The following is a 21,200-nucleotide window of genomic DNA, read 5'->3' as shown; positions in this document are numbered from 1 at the left end:
TAGTTACATAACCGATAGCGCTGCCATTGTGCAATCAATCTGTGACTCAAAATTGCAATTGTGCATAATCGTTTTGAGCCTTAGTAAATGAAAAAAGTTTAATAAATTATCAAATAATTGTTTGGAATATAACTACCCATGTAAATAAGTTATAAAAATTCTTCAACGCAACTAACCGATTGAGTAGCAAGTTCAACGAAAGCATACTCAAATCGCAAATATTTTCTAGCGCAAAATCTTTTGCAAGCTTTCAGTACACAAAAGATGTTTACGTCTTAAAAATAGGTACACGCACTGTGTACACGCAGTGGTAAACAACTCGAGGCCCGTTTGAGTGCAGCGAAAAACTTCCATTCAAAACTATGCGTTAGCTCATGATATGACACAGTTTTCATATTTGCGAAAGATAATAAGTGAATCAAATTGTAGCCAATTGCATATTTAGCGTAATCATAAATAAAATCGGAGTGCCTGTTTGTGACTTTCGTCTTAGTGCCAACTATAGAGCTTTTAACATTTTCTAGAAGATATCTGTGGGGGTGTTCGGTTGCAGTTGCTGAATGAGCTTGAAAGCGAGTACCATCAGCCATAAAACTTTAGGCTCCTTCATTCACAGCACAACACAGCAAAAATTGGTGTGTGAGGCATTAACAATTTTTTATTTTTACATTTGAAAGATTCAAATATGCTATTACATATGTAAGGAATATGTCAAATTTCAAAGGTTCGCTGCGACCTGGTTTGGATCCAAGGGGCCCAATTTCTAATGACTTTACTACATATGTAGATCCGGTTGAAGGAATTGTACCGGTCGATTATAGCTTAATGTCATAAAAAGTCAAAGTTAGTAGACTTCAGAAAATTTTTCAAGAGAGTGGAGTTGAACGCCAAGATCTTGATGTTCGATTCACGTCATCTCCGGCAGATAAAATCGTCATAGCCACAAATCGTCTATAATACATTTTTACCATTTGCATGCACCTCTCAATCGTGTCACATATTAGAAGGTAGTTTGGACTCGCGACTGAGCAATAGACAATAGATTTGACAGACGCCACCAAAAAAATATGGCTGCCACATTCCGTCAACATCGACCCCTCGCTACAAAATTTTAAAGAAATATTTGTTATTTAAAGTCAAAAGAAGAAATGTTTATCACCTCTTGCTAATGAAAGCTGTTAATGGTGGTAACCTCATTCTCGATGAAGAACTGTCCCAAAATGCGCACCAAGATTACTCTGGGTTCTTGCGAACTAAGGCCGAACGTTATCAAAGTTTGTATCGTCATCAAATTCGAATTTAACCTTAAGCCTCTCTTACTGTTGCTGTAAAATCCTTTCTGTATAAAACAAATTAATGAGAACAATGGAGAATTAAGGGTTTTTGAGTAATACTCTCATAACTGTTGCAATATTTTCATTAGATGGTGATGACTCAGCCGTCTCAAATTTCTCGATTATTCGACTTTTTATGACTAAAAATGTTGATCTAATTTCAAAATTAGATACCTGAACGGGTATCAGATAGTTGTTGCTCTTTTTTACTTCAATAGATGGTCAGCCGAAACCGGGGGCTAACATCTAAACTCGTTCTTTCGATGTATATGGCTGTCATACGACCAATTCTAACGTTATCAGACAATCTGCGCTGGGAAATTGTGTAGATTCATGAAGGCATTCGGTCATCTATAATACGAGCTTTAAATGTGATCCTGACTAAACAGCCATAGAACTCCAAATGAGCGAAATTGCAGGCAACCTTCCGAAATGGGCGCTGGTGCAGGTAGATTATCAACTTTGCTAGCATTTGCTTAGTGGAAGCACTTGGGACTGTGAACGCCTGTAGATTATTCGAGAAACATGCTTCTTTGCAGATAATCAAGCAGCACTTTTGTAACAAGCTGGAGAATGATTAGTGATTGCAAGTCGATATTGAATTGGACGGTCAAACCAATATATGGGAATCTCATTCCTCTAGGTCAACGGCAGGACCGACGAGGACTTTTTAGTAAATCCGCTTTGCAAACTTTAAGATAAACCCAAACGAGAATAGGATACAACTAAATTGGCAATTCACACGAATATCTGAATCCAGGTGGAACAGGATAAATATCCGAAAAATTTCTACTATGACAATCCAAAAACAGAAGACCTTCTAAGAAGTTCCGATGCCGTAGCAGCCGGGTATAGAAAAAAATTCCTGCCGCTCATGACGAGGCCTCGGATGACCGTATTCTGATAGAACTAAATACTTATGTATAAAATGCGGTTACAGCGTTTAAATTTCTAACAGTCACTAACAAACTGCTTGAAGGAATTGCAACATCCTTTGCAGATTTTGGATATACTATAACCACATCATGAAACTAGAAATATTGGTGTTGCTTGTGTTATGCAGCTGCTTTTTGGTACATTTAAGAGTTTGCTGGACGTTTCAAAGATTTCACGTTTTAAATATTGAGTTTACATTGCAGCTTCTAACACAGAAAACACTTGGACAAGAAGTAGATTTGACAGCCGGCGATTATGGAGAAAACACAACCCCAACTAATGCTGGCGAAGAGGATACTAGTGGTAAACGACTTGAAAAATATGCCTTTAATATGAGTTTTAAATTATGAGCTTTAATTGTTTTTGAAAGATATACAAGAAAATCAAGCAACATACACAACACTCAGCGAAGAGGACAAGTTGGGTCCCACTGAAAGTAGCGGCGATAACATCACTAGCTTCGAAATACTGACAGTGCCAAAAGAAGTCATCGAGCCTGAAGTTCAATTATTAGTTGGGACACCAACAGAAATTGAGTACCTTGTAACTAACAACCAGGAAGATCCTACAGCTACCTTGGATAGAGAAATTTCGAAATCAGAATATTTTCCCAACAAAGTTGAGGAGGACATAGCAACTAAGAAAAATATTGCGACAATAAATGTAAGAACATCGCAGCAAAATTCAGTTCAGTTTCAGAACATAGACGATGCTGGAATTTCGCAGGTCAAAAACTTAATGGCTGAAGAGGTAATCAAACTCGTTAAAACGCTTGAGATGGAAGATACAACTATAAATGCAGTAGAAGTGACTGAAGCCACTACTGAAGAGCTTACGACAATGGAAACTCCAGTTTCTATCTCAAATGAAATTGCTAGTACGAGAATGGCTGAGACAAACAGTGAGCGCATCGTAACAGACGAACCGTGGAAAGAAATTATTTCTGAAACCGAAACAAGCGCAACAACAACTTTATGCCATACACCTGGAACTTTTGCGGACGAAAATGACTGCCGTTCATATTTTATTTGCTCAGCAACTGTGACAAATCAACTTCAAAAGACGCAAAAAATTTGTCCTTTTGGACAAGCTTTCGATAAGACGCGTTTGCTTTGCTCCCGTGACCTTTCGCCATGCGCTGATGTTTTCGATTGCCCAAAGGACGGTACATTTGCCGATCCAACTAATAACTCAACCTATTATTGGTGTGCGACATCTCTTTTGAATGCTGGATATCACATCTATCATGTGAAATGTGGCACTAACCAGATCTATACCCATGAGTTGGGTAAATGTTTCATTAATATGTCACATTTAGAGGATTTGACACAGAACTATGAATTGTATATGAGTAAATCACCAGATGAGCAGTGCGTACACGAAGAGGTAAGCATTTTGCGAACCGAGGAAAAAGTGAAACTCAAAGAGTTGAAGCTGCGTGAGAAAATAAAGCGAAAATACGAAAAAGAGTTGATGAAGAAAGCCGCAAAAGACGCAAAGGAGCTGGCTAAATTGCAAGGCATATCACTAGAAGCCGAAATGATTTTTAATTGCACTCAGGCAGGAAAGTTTGCTGCAATGTCCGAAAGCTTTTTTGACTATTTCGTATGTTTGAGCAAGAAAGGAAAATATAAAGCTGTTGGCATGAAATGCGTCGACGGACAAACTTTTTCAGCCGCTAAAGGTTCTTGCACGCTGCAGAGTAGCGACTAAAATGATAAATGTAGAGTATAAACATATACACATGTATTTCTATGTGTGATTAAAATAAAACAATTTAAAAATAAATTAACACAAAACAGGTGTCACAGTAGTGTAATCTAACTACCCAGAAGGGGCAAGTAAGCAATACGCTTTGGCACACTTGAGAATATATTGCGCTGTGAGAGAGAGGGAGAATCTTAAGGAAAGCCTTAATTTGTTTTGTATACTCATACTCGACCAATTTTAGGTGATTTTAAATTTCGCTTGGTAATACAGTAGGTGGGAATATAACAACATACATATGCACATGCATATGATTTTATCGCAATGCTTTATCAGTTAATGAATTGTAATTACAAAATTTTTCATGTATTAAAGAGTGAGTACTTCCTACACTTCATATAAAAGCTACTATAACACCTCATACGACAGTTATTAACTTTTTATCGACTAAACGAGGCAGTCCTAAACACTGCAGTGAAATATAATAAAAACGATTTAAATTTTTGTATAAGAAACATAAATAATAAATAATTACTTATATATTCTAACTGAGCGAAAGTGATACGAAATGAAATTAATTCTTCTGGGATTGCTTGCGGCAATAGCCGTAACTGAAGGTCAGATCGCAAAGAATACATGCAAGCAAGCCGGTTACTTTGCATTCGTTGATAATATGCCAGCCTTTTATGGCTGCTATCTCAATGAAGATGGTAGTTTCACCATTAAATATCTGACATGTTCAAGTGGATACGTTTTCAACCAAGAAGCCGGTTCTTGTGTGCTGAAAAATGCCGAAGTTTCCTCAAGTACAACTGCACAGCCCGTTGAAAGTACTACTACTTCAACTACAGTGACCACCAAAGCGCCTGGAACTACTAAAAATCCAGAAACCACAGGAGAACCTAAAACTAGTACCAGTGAAAAACCAAGCACCAGCGAAGAATCTACTACCCGTGAAGAACCTAGTACCAGTGTAGAACCCAACACAAGTGAAAAACCAACTACAACTGAGGAGTCTAGTAGCACTGCGGAATCTAGTACCAGTGAAGAGCCAAGCACTACCAAAGAACCTACTACAACTGAGGAGCCTAGTAGCACTGCGGAATCTAGTACCAGTGAAGAACCCAGCACTAGTAAAGAACCCACCACAACTGAGGAGTCTAGTACCAGCGAAGAGCCTACCACCAGGAGGGAGCCTACTACAAGTGAGGAACCTAATACCAGTGAAGAGCCAAGCACTACCAAAGAACCTACTACAACTGAGGAACCTAGTAGCACTGCGGAACCTAGTACCAGTGTAGAACCCAACACTAGTGAAAAACCTACTACAACTGAGGAGTCTAGTAGCACTGCGGAACCTAGTACCAGTGAAGAGCCAAGCACTACCAAAGAACCTACTACAACTGAGGAACCTAGTAGCACTGCGGAACCTAGTACCAGTGTAAAACCTAGCACTAGTGAAGAACCTACTACAACTGAGGAGTCTAGTACCAGCGAAGAGCCTACCACCAGAAGTGAGCCTACTACAAGTGAAGAACCCAGCACTAGCGAAGAACCAACTACCACTGGAGAACCAAGTACCAGCGATGAACCTATAACCAGTGAGGAATCCAGTACTAATGAAGAACTAAGCACCAGCGAAGAACCTAATACAACTGGGGAGACTAGTACCAGTGAAAAACCAACTACCACTGAAGAACCAAGTACCAGTGATGAATCTACTACAAATGAAGAGCCTAGTACCACCAATGAATCTACAACCAGTGAAGAACCAACTACAACTGAGGAGCCTAGTACCAGTGATGAATCTACTACAAATGAAGAGCCTAGTACCAGCGATGAATCTACAACCAGTGAAGAACCAACTACCACTGAAGAACCAAGTACCAGTGATGAATCTACTACAAGTGAAGAGCCTAGTACCAGCGATGAATCTACAACCAGTGAGGAATCCAGTACCAGTGAAGAACCAAGCACTAGCGAAAAACCTACTACAACTGAGGAGCCTAGTACCAGTGATGAATCTACTACAAATGAAGAGCCTAGTACCAGCGATGAATCCACAACCAGTGAAGAACCAACTACCACTGAAGAACCAAGTACCAGTGATGAATCTACTACAAATGAAGAGCCTAGTACTAGCGATGAATCCACAACTAGTGAAGAACCAACTACCACTGAAGAAACAAGTACCAGTGATGAATCTACTACAAATGAAGAGCCTAGTACCAGCGATGAATCTACAACCAGTGAAGAACCAACTACCACTGAAGAAACAAGTACCAGTGATGAATCTACTACAAATAAAGAGCCTAGTACTAGCGATGAATCCACAACCAGTGAAGAACCCAGAACCAGTGAAGAACCAACAACCACTGAAGAACCAAGTACCAGTGATGAATCTACTACAAGTGAAGAGCCTAGTACCAGCGATGAATCTACAACCAGTGAAGAACCAACTACCACTGAAGGACCAAGTACCAGTGATGAATCTACTACAAGTGAAGAGCGTAGTACCAGCGATGAATCTACAACCAGTGAGGAATCCAGTACCAGTGAAGAACCAAGCACTAGCGAAAAACCTACTACAACTGAGGAGCCTAATACCAGTGATGAATCTACTACAAATGAAGAGCCTAGTACCAGCGATGAATCTACAACCAGTGAAGAACCAACTACCACTGAAGAAACAAGTACCAGTGGTGAATCTACTACAACTGAAGAGCCTAGTACTAGCGATGAATCCACAACCAGTGAAGAACCAACTACCACTGAAGAAACAAGTACCAGTGATGAATCTACTACAAGTGAAGAGCCTAGTACCAGCGATGAATCTACAACCAGTGAAGAACCAACTACCACTGAAGAACCAAGTACCAGTGATGAATCTACTACAACTGAAGAGCCTAGTACTAGCGATGAATCCACAACCAGTGAAGAACCAACTACCACTGAAGAACCAAGTACCAGTGATGAATCTACAACAAATGAAGAGCCTAGTACTAGCGATGAATCCACAACTAGTGCAGAACCAACTACCACTGAAGAAACAAGTACCAGTGATGAATCTACTACAACTGAAGAGCCTAGTACTAGCGATGAATCCACAACCAGTGAAGAACCAACTACCACTGAAGAACCAAGTACCAGCGATGAATCTACAACAAATGAAGAGCCTAGTACTAGCGATGAATCCACAACCAGTGCAGAACCAACTACCACTGAAGGACCAAGTACCAGTGATGAATCTACTACAAGTGAAGAGCCTAGTACCAGCGATGAATCTACAACCAGTGAAGAACCAACTACCACTGAAGAACCAAGTACCAGTGATGAATCTACTACAAATGAAGAGCCTAGTACCAGCGATGAATCTACAACCAGTGAAGAACCAACTACCACTGAAGAAACAAGTACCAGTGATGAATCTACTACAAATAAAGAGCCTAGTACTAGCGATGAATCCACAACCAGTGAAGAACCAACAACCACTGAAGAACCAAGTACCAGTGATGAATCTACTACAAGTGAAGAGCCTAGTACCAGCGATGAATCTACAACCAGTGAAGAACCAACTACCACTGAAGAACCAAGTACCAGTGATGAATCTACAACAAATGAAGAGCCTAGTACTAGCGATGAGTCCACAACCAGTGCAGAACCAACTACCACTGAAGAAACAAGTACCAGTGATGAATCTACTACAAATGAAGAGCCTAGTACCAGCGATGAATCTACAACCAGTGAAGAACCAACTACCACTGAAGAAACAAGTACCAGTGATGAATCTACTACAACTGAAGAGCCTAGTACTAGCGATGAATCCACAACCAGTGAAGAACCAACTACCACTGAAGAACCAAGTACCAGTGATGAATCTACTACAACTGAAGAGCCTAGTACCAGCGATGAATCTACAACCAGTGAAGAACCAACTACCACTGAAGAACCAAGTACCAGTGATGAATCTACAACAAATGAAGAGCCTAGTACTAGCGATGAATCCACAACCAGTGAAGAACCAACTACCACTGAAGAAACAAGTACCAGTGATGAATCTACTACAAATGAAGAGCCTAGTACCAGCGATGAATCTACAACCAGTGAAGAACCAACTACCACTGAAGAAACAAGTACCAGTGATGAATCTACTACAAATGAAGAGCCTAGTACCAGCGATGAATCTACAACCAGTGAAGAACCAACTACCACTGAAGAAACAAGTACCAGTGATGAATCTACTACAACTGAAGAGCCTAGTACTAGTGATGAATCCACAACCAGTGAAGAACCAACTACCACTGAAGAACCAAGTACCAGTGATGAATCTGCTACAAGTGAAGAGCCTAGTACCAGCGATGAATCTACAACCAGTGAGGAATCCAGTACTAGTGAAGAACCAAGCACTAGCGAAAAACCTACTACAACTGAGGAGCCTAGTACCAGTGATGAATCTACTACAAGTGCAGAGCCTAGTACCAGCGATGAATCTACAACCAGTGAGGAATCCAGTACTAGTGAAGAACCAAGCACTAGCGAAAAACCTACTACAACTGAGTGGCCTAGTAGCAGTGAGGAGCCAAGAACCAGTGAAGAATCTGCTATAACTGAGGAGCCTAGTACCAGCCAAGCACCAAAGACCAGCGAAGAACCTTCTACAACTGATGAATCTAGTACAAGTCAAGAGCTGAGCACCACCGAAGAACCTCGTACCACTGAAAAATCTCCTCCAAGTGATGCACCCAGCACTACTGTAGAACCAATCACCACAAACGATCCTGCTACTAGTGAAAAATCAACCCATAGTGAGAATCCGGTAACCCCTGAGAAACCTGCTACTACTGAGAAATTGAGTACCACTGCAAAATCCGATACGAGCATAACGCCAACTACACCTACACCAAGACCATCATTTGAATGCCCTTATGAGGGATTTTTCCCGCGTCCCAATGCTTGCAAGAAATTCTCGTACTGTACAATGTATAGGGGCCAACTAAGGCAGTTTGATCTAAAATGCCCTCGTGGTCAAAAATTCAACAAAGAAAACCTTTATTGTGATCCCGAATCCCATTGTATTGAAAACGATTACTCATCTGAAGAGGAGCATCGCAAATCATTTGAATGCAGAGTAGAGGGCACGTATCCTCATCAATATGATTGTACCAAATATTATACATGCAAATGGAGCAGACAACATCGCGCCTTCATGCAAACGCCCAGTGTATGCCCGAGCGGTAAAGTCTATCTCCTCGAGACTCGAGCGTGCGGTAGAGAGAGCTTCCTGACATGCCTGCATCGTCCGATTGGTTCAAAGCACCACAATTATGAGGAATCAGAACATTTCTAAAAAACTTACAGAATCCAAGCGCGTCCATTTTCGGTGTACTATATTTATTTCACATGTACAATAAAAAACATTTTATTAATTTAAGGTTTTTATGATAAGACTAAACGAATACTGTTTAAGGTAATAATTGCGAAAATATTGACTTTTATTCAGAAGAAAGAAGATAATCTTTAAATTGAATTTATTTTTCTATCAATTGATTACTAATCGTGAAAGTGCTTCAGATTAGAAATTTGTATTATAATTAATAATTAATCTACAATGTAATTAATATATCTAGTGCCATTTTGTATGATGATTTTTGCATATTTTGAATGAGCTTTCATAACTTCCCGGCTAACGAAATAGCTATCCCTATTGGCAAAAAACTAGACCAGTTCATTTTCACAACCTCATTTCAAGCCAGTTTTATCTCATCAAGAAAATTTTGCAATTGCTTGGAAAGGAGACAATCGATTTATACATTGATGGAACACAACGTGGATTATTTCCGCTAAAACCGTCTGCTCCTGTCTGCCAGCAGAAATCCAATTTGAGCTTTGAACCCGATGGGAGCAGCTCTTAGTATAGGGTGATAAGATAAGAATATTATCGATTTCCTTCCGGTTCATCATTGAAATGACTCGTACGATGAAACTCGGCCCAATAGGTGCGTCGCTATTCTTGCTCTAGCGTCGTGTATGTTAGCTTCGTCCAAAGTGGTTGGCGATTTAACGTACTACGGATTTGACATATCCCAGAGAATATAGAAGATAATTGCATGAACGCGACAGCCGTAAGTTTACCAATTTGCAAAATTTCTCCCTAACAACTTCGACGCTGGTATTGCTTGCAGCTTGAAGAAGGTTTTCTGGTTAATCTTTAGTTTCTAAATAAAGAAAATTGAAATGATATTTTAACCGAGAGATTTGGTGGCTCCTAAAACACTCAGGCTAAAAAGCCCGTTGTATTTAGAGCTCTGGAAAGAGGGTAGATAGTCAAGGGGAAAGGAGAAAAGTATCAGAGAAAGAGATAGGAAAGAATAGAGACAGAGAGTTAGTCCTGTGAGAAATTTCCAGATCCTTTGGTAAATCTGTAAATATCCTCCAGTTTTAGAGAACGAATATTACTCATTCTCACGACATCGCAACCCAAACTCGTAGTCTTGCTCTAGCAAAGACTGGACAGTCACAGAGAAAGTGCTCAGTGCTATCCGCCTCCTCCAAGCAAGGCAGGCTGATTGGGTCCTCAATGATTCCAATGGTGGTCATATGCTGACCCCATGGGTTGTGTCCTATAATAATACCGACCATCAACCGAACGGCTTTCCTTCCAAGGCTTAGTAGAAGCTTGACAGTTTTGCTGTTCGGACTTGTCACAAAACACTTTGCAGTTCTGCAGCGTTCTAGACCGGACCATCGCTTTTTATGTAAATTGAATTATACGTAAGCGCTGATCCAATTCATGATTCCTGCGGAATTGATTCCGATTATTGGCTCTGGCCCTTGTGGGGAAGCCGCTGATCCACGATAAACGAACAAGTGAGTCTATATACAGCACAAATTTGTTTGGTTGCCTGCTTTGACTTTGACTAGATTCTAGTGGTACTGAAGAATCTATCGATTTTTATCTTTTTTTACCTCTACTTTTGTGGTAATCACGCACCAACCCATTAGGCTACGGTGGCTGCGTTGATTATATCGAGGGCAAAGTAAGCCGTCAGCCAGTTTGCTCGCAATAGAGCTTTCTTCGATCATGCGTCAACTATCGAGAGAAAGTGCTTGAAACTCCCTTTTAGGTTTTTTGGACGATTCAGCTCATTTTGTGGTCGTTATCACACGTTCTACTATATATTAGTCCCCCTCCGTACTAATTCGGTCAAAATTGTGCTTAAACTCTGTAAGCTTCCGTATATTCTCTATACGTTTCGATATTCGGGTAGGACGGACAAAAATTAAAAAATAAATACATTTTTATTACTGCATTTGGGCATCCGCAAGAAACTATTGGAATTGTCGAAAAACGCTTCGTAGGTGGTGCATGACGGCAGTGAATTTGAAGTAAAAACGCCCTAATATCATGGCCAGCACACATAGGAATCTCACTGTTTTTCTTAAGGAGTGTATTGTAGTTGCTCGCTCTCTATGTTCTTGACTTTCACCTTTCAATCTTTCTCTTCAACTGAGAGGCGTATCAAAAATAAGCCCGCGTTCAACATAAACAAAGTTTTCATATGACCCTCTCAAAGTGTCTTAAGAGGGGAGCCTGGTTTATAAGGGAGCCTGGTTTATAAGGTCAAAAAAATCAATTTTTTTTTCGTTTTAAGCGATTCCTAATATATTTCAGAATATTCACACAAAGTTACAGAGCCTAATTCTCAATATTTCCGTAGATACAAAGCCAAAGGTAGGCGAGCGTTAGGTAGTTACGCTGTGACCGGACAGCTATAGTACAAACTTTATCTTCTTTTCTCGACTTTTCATTTTTATGATTTCTTTGAATTGGCGTACATGAATGAAAAAAAACTAATTAACCTTTTGAAATGAATCAAAGCTTATTCCCTTCAGTATTAAATTCTCTTCTATTTGAACTAACAAAATAGATAAAAAAAATGTTCAAGATTTTTATACCAAGTTGAAGTGAATCTTTTTTTATAGAAAGGCATTTTTTTCTTTAAAACCTCCAAAAAGTTGAAATTTTGCAATTTCTCTCAGTTTTCTTAGTTCATCTAGAATAAAAAATCATGATAATTAGAAATCCATTTGAATTTTTTGCTTTCGATAATAATTACGAGCTGTATCTTGTACGCCAGTTGGAAACTCCTGCGTTGCAGCGCTCTACTAATTTCTATGTTAAACATTTTTTTCAACTTATTTTAACCAGTACAAAAATTTTTTATACTTTTGAAATGTTCATTAAAAGATAGAAAAAGCTTTGCAGTGCTAAATTAATTTTTTCCTTTAAACAAAAAATCTCAAAGAGATGCAATTTTTAGACCTCATAAACCAGGCTGACCCCTCAATCTTATCCCTTCAAATTATTCGGTCTTAAGTTTTGGACTTTCTATAGTCATAGCATTTTCGGACTTAGAAGTCCTATTTAATTCGGATTTTACTTCCACTACCCATATGAATTGTGTGATTTTTAGAGCCTACGTCAATTTAGCATTCCTAAAGAAGTACGGAAGCGGGCGATGGCAATATCCGATGAGGCGTCCCGTAGAGTGTTTGAGAGAAAGATTCTGTGGAAGATTTTTGGATCTTTGCATGTTGGCGACGGCGAGTATTGTGGGCGATGGAACAATGAGCTCTATGACGGCATAGGCATAGTATGTATGAGCTCTATGACGGCATAGATATAGTGTTGCGAATAGAGATACGGCGGTATTGTTGGTTACGTCATGTCGTCCGAATGGATACAAACGCTCCGGCTCTTAAAATATTCGATGCGGTACCAGCTGGTGATAGCAGAGGAAGAGGAAGGTCTCCTTCTATTTTGGAAAGATCAGGTGGGGAAGGACTTACAACTGCCGCGCTTTGTTATACTTGAACAAAATTGTTTAAGCGATTATCGTGTCAATAAAGAAGAAGAAGAAAGCGTTACGCGAAAGGCCTACAGGATCTACAGCAGAAAATCGCTTTATAACTCTTTAAATCGTTCAAAATTGGAGTATGCCTCAATAATCTTGAGTCCGTTCTATAACTTCCACGCTGATAGAAATGAGAGAGTCCAACGTAACTTCATTTCATTTCATTTTAGTGACCCCGTCCTGACTTTCAGTGCCCGTTGCTTTAACATTGACCTGAAATCCCTTTCTCATTGGCAGGCGAAATAAGCTTCAATATATTTAATAGTGCCCTTTTCATGTTGTCAAACTTAAATCCAACTACTTTCGCTTCTATTAATATAGTACTTATTGAACTTAATAAAATCTATAGTTTCGATCGATTTTGCTATGCCGAGATCTGTAAGATTAAATCTTTCTATTTATAACAAGTCGCTTGTAGTTAGTCAACAATTCCGCTCTTTTGCACTTCTAGTCTGTAAGGTGTTGCAATCATAAACTTAATAACAATAAATAAATAACAGTTAAAATAATTTAGATAACAAAGTAAAACAATTGTTTGTGCAAGTTACGGAACTTTCATTGGAATCCCTTTTTATAATGAATTGTTGACTATTATCGTATAATTAATTACCCAGCACTAGTAGGCTGCTTACCGGCTGAGCATTGGCCTATCTATAGTTGCTTTCTGCCTCTGTTTGTTGACAGATTAAAGTAATTTCGGTTTCTCGGTGGATCTATTTATGATGATTATAAAGAAAAGAGATCTACTATAGGTTTTACATTACAGCAACGTTATTACGCAAAACTGCCACATCTGAGCATTGGAAAACCTACCCGTGACTCTCAGGAATTCAATGCGGCCTCGGAGATGAAGATTTTTTGTTGTTGACATCTTTTATTGGTTTTTTCAAAAATATTGTTCAATAAGCCATATCGTTCACCGATGAACATGACTTTGCTACTTTTATACTTTCGTGCTCTGAAATTAAAAGTTTAGCTGAGCTCCGTTTTAACAAACATTTCATCAAAAAAATTGGTGATTTCCTCTCTAAATTCGTTAATCGTTAATCAAGGTGATAGTTGAATTTTGATTCTGAGAATGTTGATGTTATACAAAAACTAGCAAGGACTCGGTTGTCAGCATGCACGGTTGAGCACAGTACTGCCATTTTCGCGCTTCTCTTACATAGATTGTTGAGATATGTTTCATTTGGATGGGTATTTTTTTGCTATTTCGGCATTTTTTTAGCCGCGTGAGATCTATCGATATCAATAACTACGGTTTGACTGCGGAAAATGGCAAACTGTGTTGACATTTCTATTCAGTAAGGTTTGGCAAGTCATCATGAAACGTTTCGCGTGTAAAGTTAGAACAATGCTTCCAAATTGTGGAAATTCATTTTGAAAAAAATAAATCTGCTCACGAAGTTCATAGGGCGCTGGCGGCATTATCGGCAATTATTTCTTTCGAAATTAGCACTGAGCTGCCGTAACGGTAAATGGCGAGCTCTATCCAGTGTTGCCAATTTAGCGACTTTGTCGCTAGAATTGGCGACTTTTGCTTGAGTCTTGGCGACAAAAAAAAAGTTTTGACGACAAAAATGATTTAGCGACTTATCTGGCGACTTTTGCAGAGCAAATCAAACCCGTTTTAGGTAATAGATACTTTTCTATCAACTTGATTACCCGTGAATGCCCTTTACCTTCCATACTCTAGCGTAACAATTCACTGACTATAGATAAAATAACGCACTACCTATTGGTTGAGAATTTTGATTTTCAACCCGTCGCCATTTTTTTCAAATGAAAATTTTCGAAACTCCGTACGTACAACGATAACTACATTTATACAAATTAACAAGCAATTTAAATTTTTAATTCTAGATGATCCGGTTTTGAGTAATCGATGCGACCATGGAGGAGGAAATGCTCCACGAGATTGTTTATATTCCATCGATCCACATTTCCAAACATTCATTGGAGAGCTACTGTCGTAAGGCACAAACGTCAGTATAAGTTTTTTATTTGAAGCGTAAACAACAATATTTTTACCACACTTGAAAATGTCGAATTTCGTGCCAAATAATGTGTTTTTGCGGGGAATTCTTCTTCATTATTTTAATATGAAGAAAAAAGCAGCCGAAAGTCATCGTATCTTGCTGGAAGTTTATGGTGAGCATGCTCTATCTGAGCGAACGTGCCAGAAGTGGTTTGCACGCTTTAAAAGTGGTGATTTTGGCTTGGAAGACGAAGAACGCGAGGGTGCGCCGCCAAAGTTCATGGATACCGAATTGGAGGAATTGCTCGATCACGATCCGGCTCAAACGCAAGAAGAGGTTGCAAAAACTTTGGGAGTTGATCAATCAACCATTTCCAAACGTTTAAAAGCCATGGGAATGATCCGAAAGGTAGGCCATTGGGTGCCGTATGAATTGAAGCCAAGAGACGTTGAACGCCGTTTTATGGCATGCGAACAACTGCTTCAACGGCACAAAAGAAAGGGTTTTTTGCATCGAATTGTGACTGGCGATGAAAAGTGGGTCCATTACGACAATCCAAAACGTCGGGCAACGTATGGATACCCTGGCCATGCTTCAACATCGACGTCGGCGCAGAATATTCATGGCCTGAAGGTTATGCTGTGTATCTGGTGGGACCAGCTGGGTGTTGTGTATTATGAGCTACTGAAACCGAATGAAACGATTACGGGGGATGTCTACCGACGACAATTGATGCGTTTGAGCCGAGCACTGCGAGAAAAACGGCCGCAATACGCCGATAGACACGACAAAGTTATTTTGCAACATGACAATGCTCGGCCACATGTTGCACAAGTGGTCAAAACATACTTAGAAACGCTCAAATGGGATGTCCTACCCCACCCGCCGTATAGTCCAGACCTTGCGCCATCCGATTACTATCTCTTCCGATCGATGCAACATGGCCTGGCTGACCAGCACTTCCGTAATTACGATGAAGTCAAAAAATGGATCGATTCGTGGATTGCGGCAAAACCGACCGAATTTTTCACAAAGGGAATCCGTGAATTGCCAGAAAGATGGGAAAAAGTAGTAGTAAGCGATGGACAATATTTTGAATATTAAATTTGTAACCATTTTACGTCAATAAAGTTTCAAATTTCGAAAAAAAACGCACGAACTTATTCATAGTCCTATTAACTTTTTTTTTAATTAATATTTTTCCATAAAAATTTAGGATGACAGTCTTTAATGGACATTTAATAAAATAAAAAAAATCCGATCCACAAATTCCTTCATTTTTCCGCTAAAAAAATCACTTATTTCTTTGGTGGCTTTTATATGCCACTTTTTCTTTACTATGCTTAAATATATTATATTATATATATTTTATTATTACAATAATATTTTATAAATCCATTTCAAGACTTTAATTAATAATAATATAGTAAGTTGTTGTATGATTTGTCTGGTTTTATTATAAAAGCGTAATAGTTAATATTATTAATTTTATAAATTTTCAAATTCCCATTTGAATCCAGCACTGGATCAACTTCGTAAATAACTTTTTCAACATTTATTGAATCACTCATGCTTTCCAATGATATTTTAAAGACACACATGTTTTTCAGACACAAATTAACAAAGCGTTAGAAAATTTAGTACATTTATCGAATCATAATAAAGAAAAACAGTATTTCAGGAGATTGAAACTAACTTCCGTTGATCACAAATTTCAGTAGAGTTGGTATTACTGGTTTAATTATTATTCATCTAAAAATTTTAAGTCCGCAGCTCGCCTCTTGTGCACCTCTCAGAATGACATTTAGGATCCGCCCCTGATGGAGTTAGCGACTTTCTAGCGACTTTTGATATTGGCCCTAGCGACTAAGATTTATTGGCGTTGGCAACAGTGGCTCTATCTATTCATGTTGAGTGAATTTTTGTTTCCACAAATTAATCAGCTAAATATCGGCGATATTTGATACCAACAAAACGGCGCAGCTTTGCCATACGAATGGACTAGCTCGTAGCCGCGGCGGACATATATCGGATATCATATTAAAAATATAAATGCTATGGAATTATCTACCAGATTATTATAAAAAGAAAAAAATAATTCCAACAATATTTACGTTTTGTATTATCATTTTTAGTTCTCAATCTCTTTAAAAAGCAGCCGATAAATACGTCATATTATAACAAATAATTTTGTCGCTTAAGTGAGCGGCCGCCGTATGGCATGGTGCGCAACTACCCTTCGGAAGTTTACGGGTTCGAAACTCTGCGCACGAAGCTTCAAATGTTAGAAGTTTTTTAATAGCGCTTGCCCCTCGACAGGCAATGTCAAACCTCGGAGTGTATTTTTGTCATGAACAATCTCCTCATAAAAAATAGTCTGCCGCTCGGAAGTGGCCTAAAGCTATAGGTTCCTATGGTACTATGGTCCTATTAAAATAAGACTAACAGGTGCTGCTTCTAATCTTTCAGTTTACCCATTTGTAAAATGAAGGCTCTGCAAGTATGCCACTAGGCCCTGAATCCTTTCTAGGTGTCAATTCCACATCGAATTAACTACGGATTGAGGACTTCATGAGGTCTACCCACAGAGGTCGTTGGTCAGAGTTGAACTCGTGCAGAGTAGCCAAGTGCTTTGTGAAAGAACCAAACAGGTAAACAGCGAACTTTATCCTAAAACTCAGCAGGAAGGATCTGAGAGTACCGGTGGGTGTAATCACAGGGCACAACGTCTGTGGTCAGCATATGGCTACCATGAGGGTCATGGACAGCCCAATATGCCTATCCTGTCTTGAGAATGATGACACTGCAGAGCATTTTCTCTGTAGCTGTCCTGCTTGTAGCTTTTCCAGAATCAGACTTAGGATATTGGGTTGCGATACACTGAGTATGGACAAAGTTCATACTCTTCCTCTTCCGGATCTCGTAAAATTCATCAATGAATCCGAGAGATTTGTGGAAGAGTAACCTCAAACTAATTTATTCGTTTTTATCATCCACCTTTTATCTTTCCTATCTCTATTCTTTCTACTGATATCTATCCGGGTGTAGTACAATGGTCTACAATGATCTACTGCTTGGATTTGTCCAGCCCCCCACAAATCTAATCTAATCTAAATCTACCCATCTGTTTGTTGGCGACCCCTCGACTACGTTACAGCAAAGCAGATTTTGTTGCAGCTAAGTAAATGTTGTATCTCAGCTGATAATCTGTTTATGGTGTGTACTCTGTTTTTAAACCATAAACAAATTGTATAAGATTTATTCTGTTATTGAGCTTATCCATTATTAGAAACATAGCTACCTATAATAAGGACAAAGTAGTCGTACCTAGCAGCTGTCATAAGTAAATCGAAGCAAATTTTATAACTTTTAATACGAAACAATTTTTTACACTAAAATTTTTCTAAAGCGTGATCTGTAAGTGTTAGGGCTGTATTGTTCCAATTTTGATCGGATTTCTTGTGTATAGTGGCAAGAGTTATTGATGTGGCCACTTTTAATGGAAGAATGTATATTTTTTAATTTTTATTATTTTTTAAAGAAATCTAGAGTTCGTTGTTCACTGAAAATTTAACCGCAGGGATAAGCAAGTCCGCTCTATCCTTTACGGGTTAAGTTATACATGTGTATCGTAGTCACAGTACATTTTCCATTTTCCGTGCATAACTATTGGATTTATAATTTAACGGGGCGTCTAACTACAAACGGGGCCGCTACAACGACATGTGTATTGATATTATTTCATTAAATTTAACCCATTGCATAAATATAAAGAGGGCGAAACTAGTAGATAAAATATTTGTCGAGGAGATAAAGCCATTCTGTACGAATTAATTTATCAGTTAATTAAAATTTGAGTAATCAAAAATGTATTTGCTCCCTCATTTTGCTATAAAAGAAGTGGCTTCACGGATTTGTCAGTTATTTATTTTCCATCAATATAAAGACGAGGACCAAAACCAAAGAACTGAGAAAAAATTCAATATTCCAATAAAAAATCGTTGTTCTTTTTATTTTGTTTAAAATTTATTGAAATGAAATCAGCTATCTTTGGATTACTTTTGGCATTTGCTGTCGCCGATGCGAGACGTTTGGTGAATCCTTGCACGCAAGCTGGAGTTTTCGCGGCTACTGATAATGAGAAAAGCTTTTATGATTGCCACCTCAACGAAGACGGTAGTTTTAGCATTAAATATTTGACTTGTGCCACTGGACATGTTTTTGATAGCAGTGTCGGGTATTGTATGCCAGAAACCACTTTCCAAATTGAAGTACGAGCAGATTTGAGAGCCGGTGATGATGTTGAAAACGTTACAATTTCCTCAACAACAACGACAACAGGTGATATCGCAAAACCTACCGTTCCCACTAGTAGCGCTGGTAGTAGCTCGGCAACAGATGAGAGTACCACAGCAGATGCTACAACTACTGAAAAAATAGATCCAAATGAAGAAACTGAAACCACTGAAAAAACATCATCAACTGAAGACCCTGAAACTACTGAGGAAACAACTGAAGCTACAACCACTGAAGAAACAGCGTCAACTGAAGATCCTGAAACTACTGAAAAAACAACTGCAGCTACAACCACTGAAGGAACATCATCAACCGAAAATTCTGAAACTACTGAGACTACTGAGAAAACAACTGAAGCTACAACCACTGAAGGAACATCATCAACCGAAAATTCTGAAACTACTGAGACTACTGAGAAAACAACTGAAGCTACAACCACTGAAGGAACATCATCAACCGAAAATTCTGAAACTACTGAGACTATTGAGAAAACAACTGAAGCTACAACCACTGAAGGAACATCATCAACCGAAAATTCTGAAACTACTGAGACTACTGAGAAAACAACTGTAGCTACAACCACTGAAGGAACATCATCAACCGAAAATTCTGAAACTACTGAGACTACTGAGAAAACAACTGAAGCTACAACCACTGAAGAAGCATCTTCAACCGAAGATTCTGAAACTACCGAGAAACCAACTGAGCCTACAACCACTGAAAAAACATCATCAACTGAAGATCCTGAAACTACCGAGACTACTGAGAAAACAACTGAAGCTACAACCACTGAAGAAACATCTTCAACCGAAGGTTCTGAAACTACTGAGAAACCAACTGAGCCTACAACCACTGAAAAAACATCATCAACTGAAGATCCTGAAACTACTGAGACTACTGAGAAAACAACTGAAGCTACAACCACTGAAAAAACATCTTCAACCGAAGATCCTGAAACAACTGAGAAAACATCATCAACTGACACCACAGATTCCACTGAACCAGAAACTACTACCTTACCGCCATTTGATTGCCCTGATGTGGGTTTCTTCCCCCAGTCTGGTTCTTGCGACAAGTTCGCTTATTGTGCCGACATTGATGGTGAAGTAAAATACTATTTGCTAAGCTGCCCCACGGGTCAACAATTTGACTATAACAACTCATATTGTGATGCCAGTTTTGATTGCTCTGCGTAGAGAAAGAAAATTCATAACGAACCACGCCGATCGAAATTTAATATACTTAAATTTCTTAAGAATTTTTACTAATCCGAACTGCACTCTAATTGCGAACTAAAATCTTGTAGAATCGCAGTAACTAAAAGTTGTATTACTTATAAAGTGGAGTAGGGTATTGTATGTATGATAATACAAAGCATTCAAATAAAATTACTGTTTTTTCACTCACACGGAGTTTAAAATGTAATACTAATTAGTTTAAAATTCTAGCACAACAGTTTTCTTTGAACCACTGAGCATTGGCTCGAATTGGGCTTATCACTGGTCTGGTCGGCAGGTGATAAGAAAATTTCTTAGAATTACAAATAAGCATATTCATATGTATGTATGTATAAAAAGACTGTAACCTAAAATCGTCAGCAAGAATTGTTTAAAGATAAGAAGCTTATCTACGGATTTGCAATTCTGTTATTTCAATAGTGCGATCATATTTCGCATCTCACGCGGTTTTATAATAACAGTTCAGGGAAATAGGAGTAATTGAATTTTTTTTAATGAGTTTCTAATCTTTTTCTTATTTTAAAATTAAATGAATTAAATTGATAAAGCGCATCCGGGAATTAAATAAATTTTATTCTTTATAAATACAAAGCCAGTTAAACCATTCATTGCGAAATATTTAGATAGAAGTATGAATACAGCATATTCTTTTATGAATACAGCATATAAAGAAATAAAATTTCTGCTACATGGAAGGTGAGCGTTGTTGGCGCCTAGCATTCTTAATTTTCAATGTAATGGTGAAATATTTAGATATACATATTGGGATGACGACTAAGTAATTGCGGATTTTTT

General features: G+C 38.6%; 3 protein-coding genes across 4 annotated transcripts; all 3 read left to right on the top strand.

The window, feature by feature from the left end:
• Positions 1-2,302: 2,302 nt before the first annotated feature.
• Positions 2,303-4,182, top strand: LOC128858390 (uncharacterized). Of its 2 annotated transcripts, XM_054094626.1 has the most exons (4): positions 2,303-2,407; positions 2,474-2,573; positions 2,641-2,933; positions 2,997-4,182. In XM_054094626.1, the coding sequence occupies exons 1-4, from the start codon at positions 2,360-2,362 to the stop codon at positions 3,981-3,983; spliced, it is 1,428 nt and encodes a 475-aa protein (XP_053950601.1). In that variant the 5' UTR covers positions 2,303-2,359; the 3' UTR covers positions 3,984-4,182. The 2 variants fall into 2 exon arrangements, with proteins under 2 accessions (XP_053950601.1, XP_053950600.1); XM_054094625.1 differs by having other exon boundaries at positions 2,641-4,182.
• Positions 4,183-4,328: 146 nt separating this feature from the next.
• Positions 4,329-9,403, top strand: LOC128858388 (serine-rich adhesin for platelets-like). The gene has a single exon (XM_054094624.1). The coding sequence runs from the start codon at positions 4,546-4,548 to the stop codon at positions 9,322-9,324; it is 4,779 nt and encodes a 1,592-aa protein (XP_053950599.1). The 5' UTR covers positions 4,329-4,545; the 3' UTR covers positions 9,325-9,403.
• Positions 9,404-18,905: 9,502 nt separating this feature from the next.
• On the top strand, positions 18,906-20,363 carry LOC128857589 (mucin-2). Its single transcript, XM_054093341.1, has one exon. It carries the CDS (start codon positions 18,906-18,908, stop codon positions 20,361-20,363), a length of 1,458 nt encoding a protein of 485 aa, XP_053949316.1.
• Positions 20,364-21,200: the final 837 nt, after the last annotated feature.

Source organism: Anastrepha ludens, chromosome 3 (assembly GCF_028408465.1).
Source record: "Anastrepha ludens isolate Willacy chromosome 3, idAnaLude1.1, whole genome shotgun sequence".
Taxonomy (NCBI): domain Eukaryota; kingdom Metazoa; phylum Arthropoda; class Insecta; order Diptera; family Tephritidae; genus Anastrepha; species Anastrepha ludens.
This window is presented reverse-complemented; position numbering and strand designations above follow the sequence as displayed.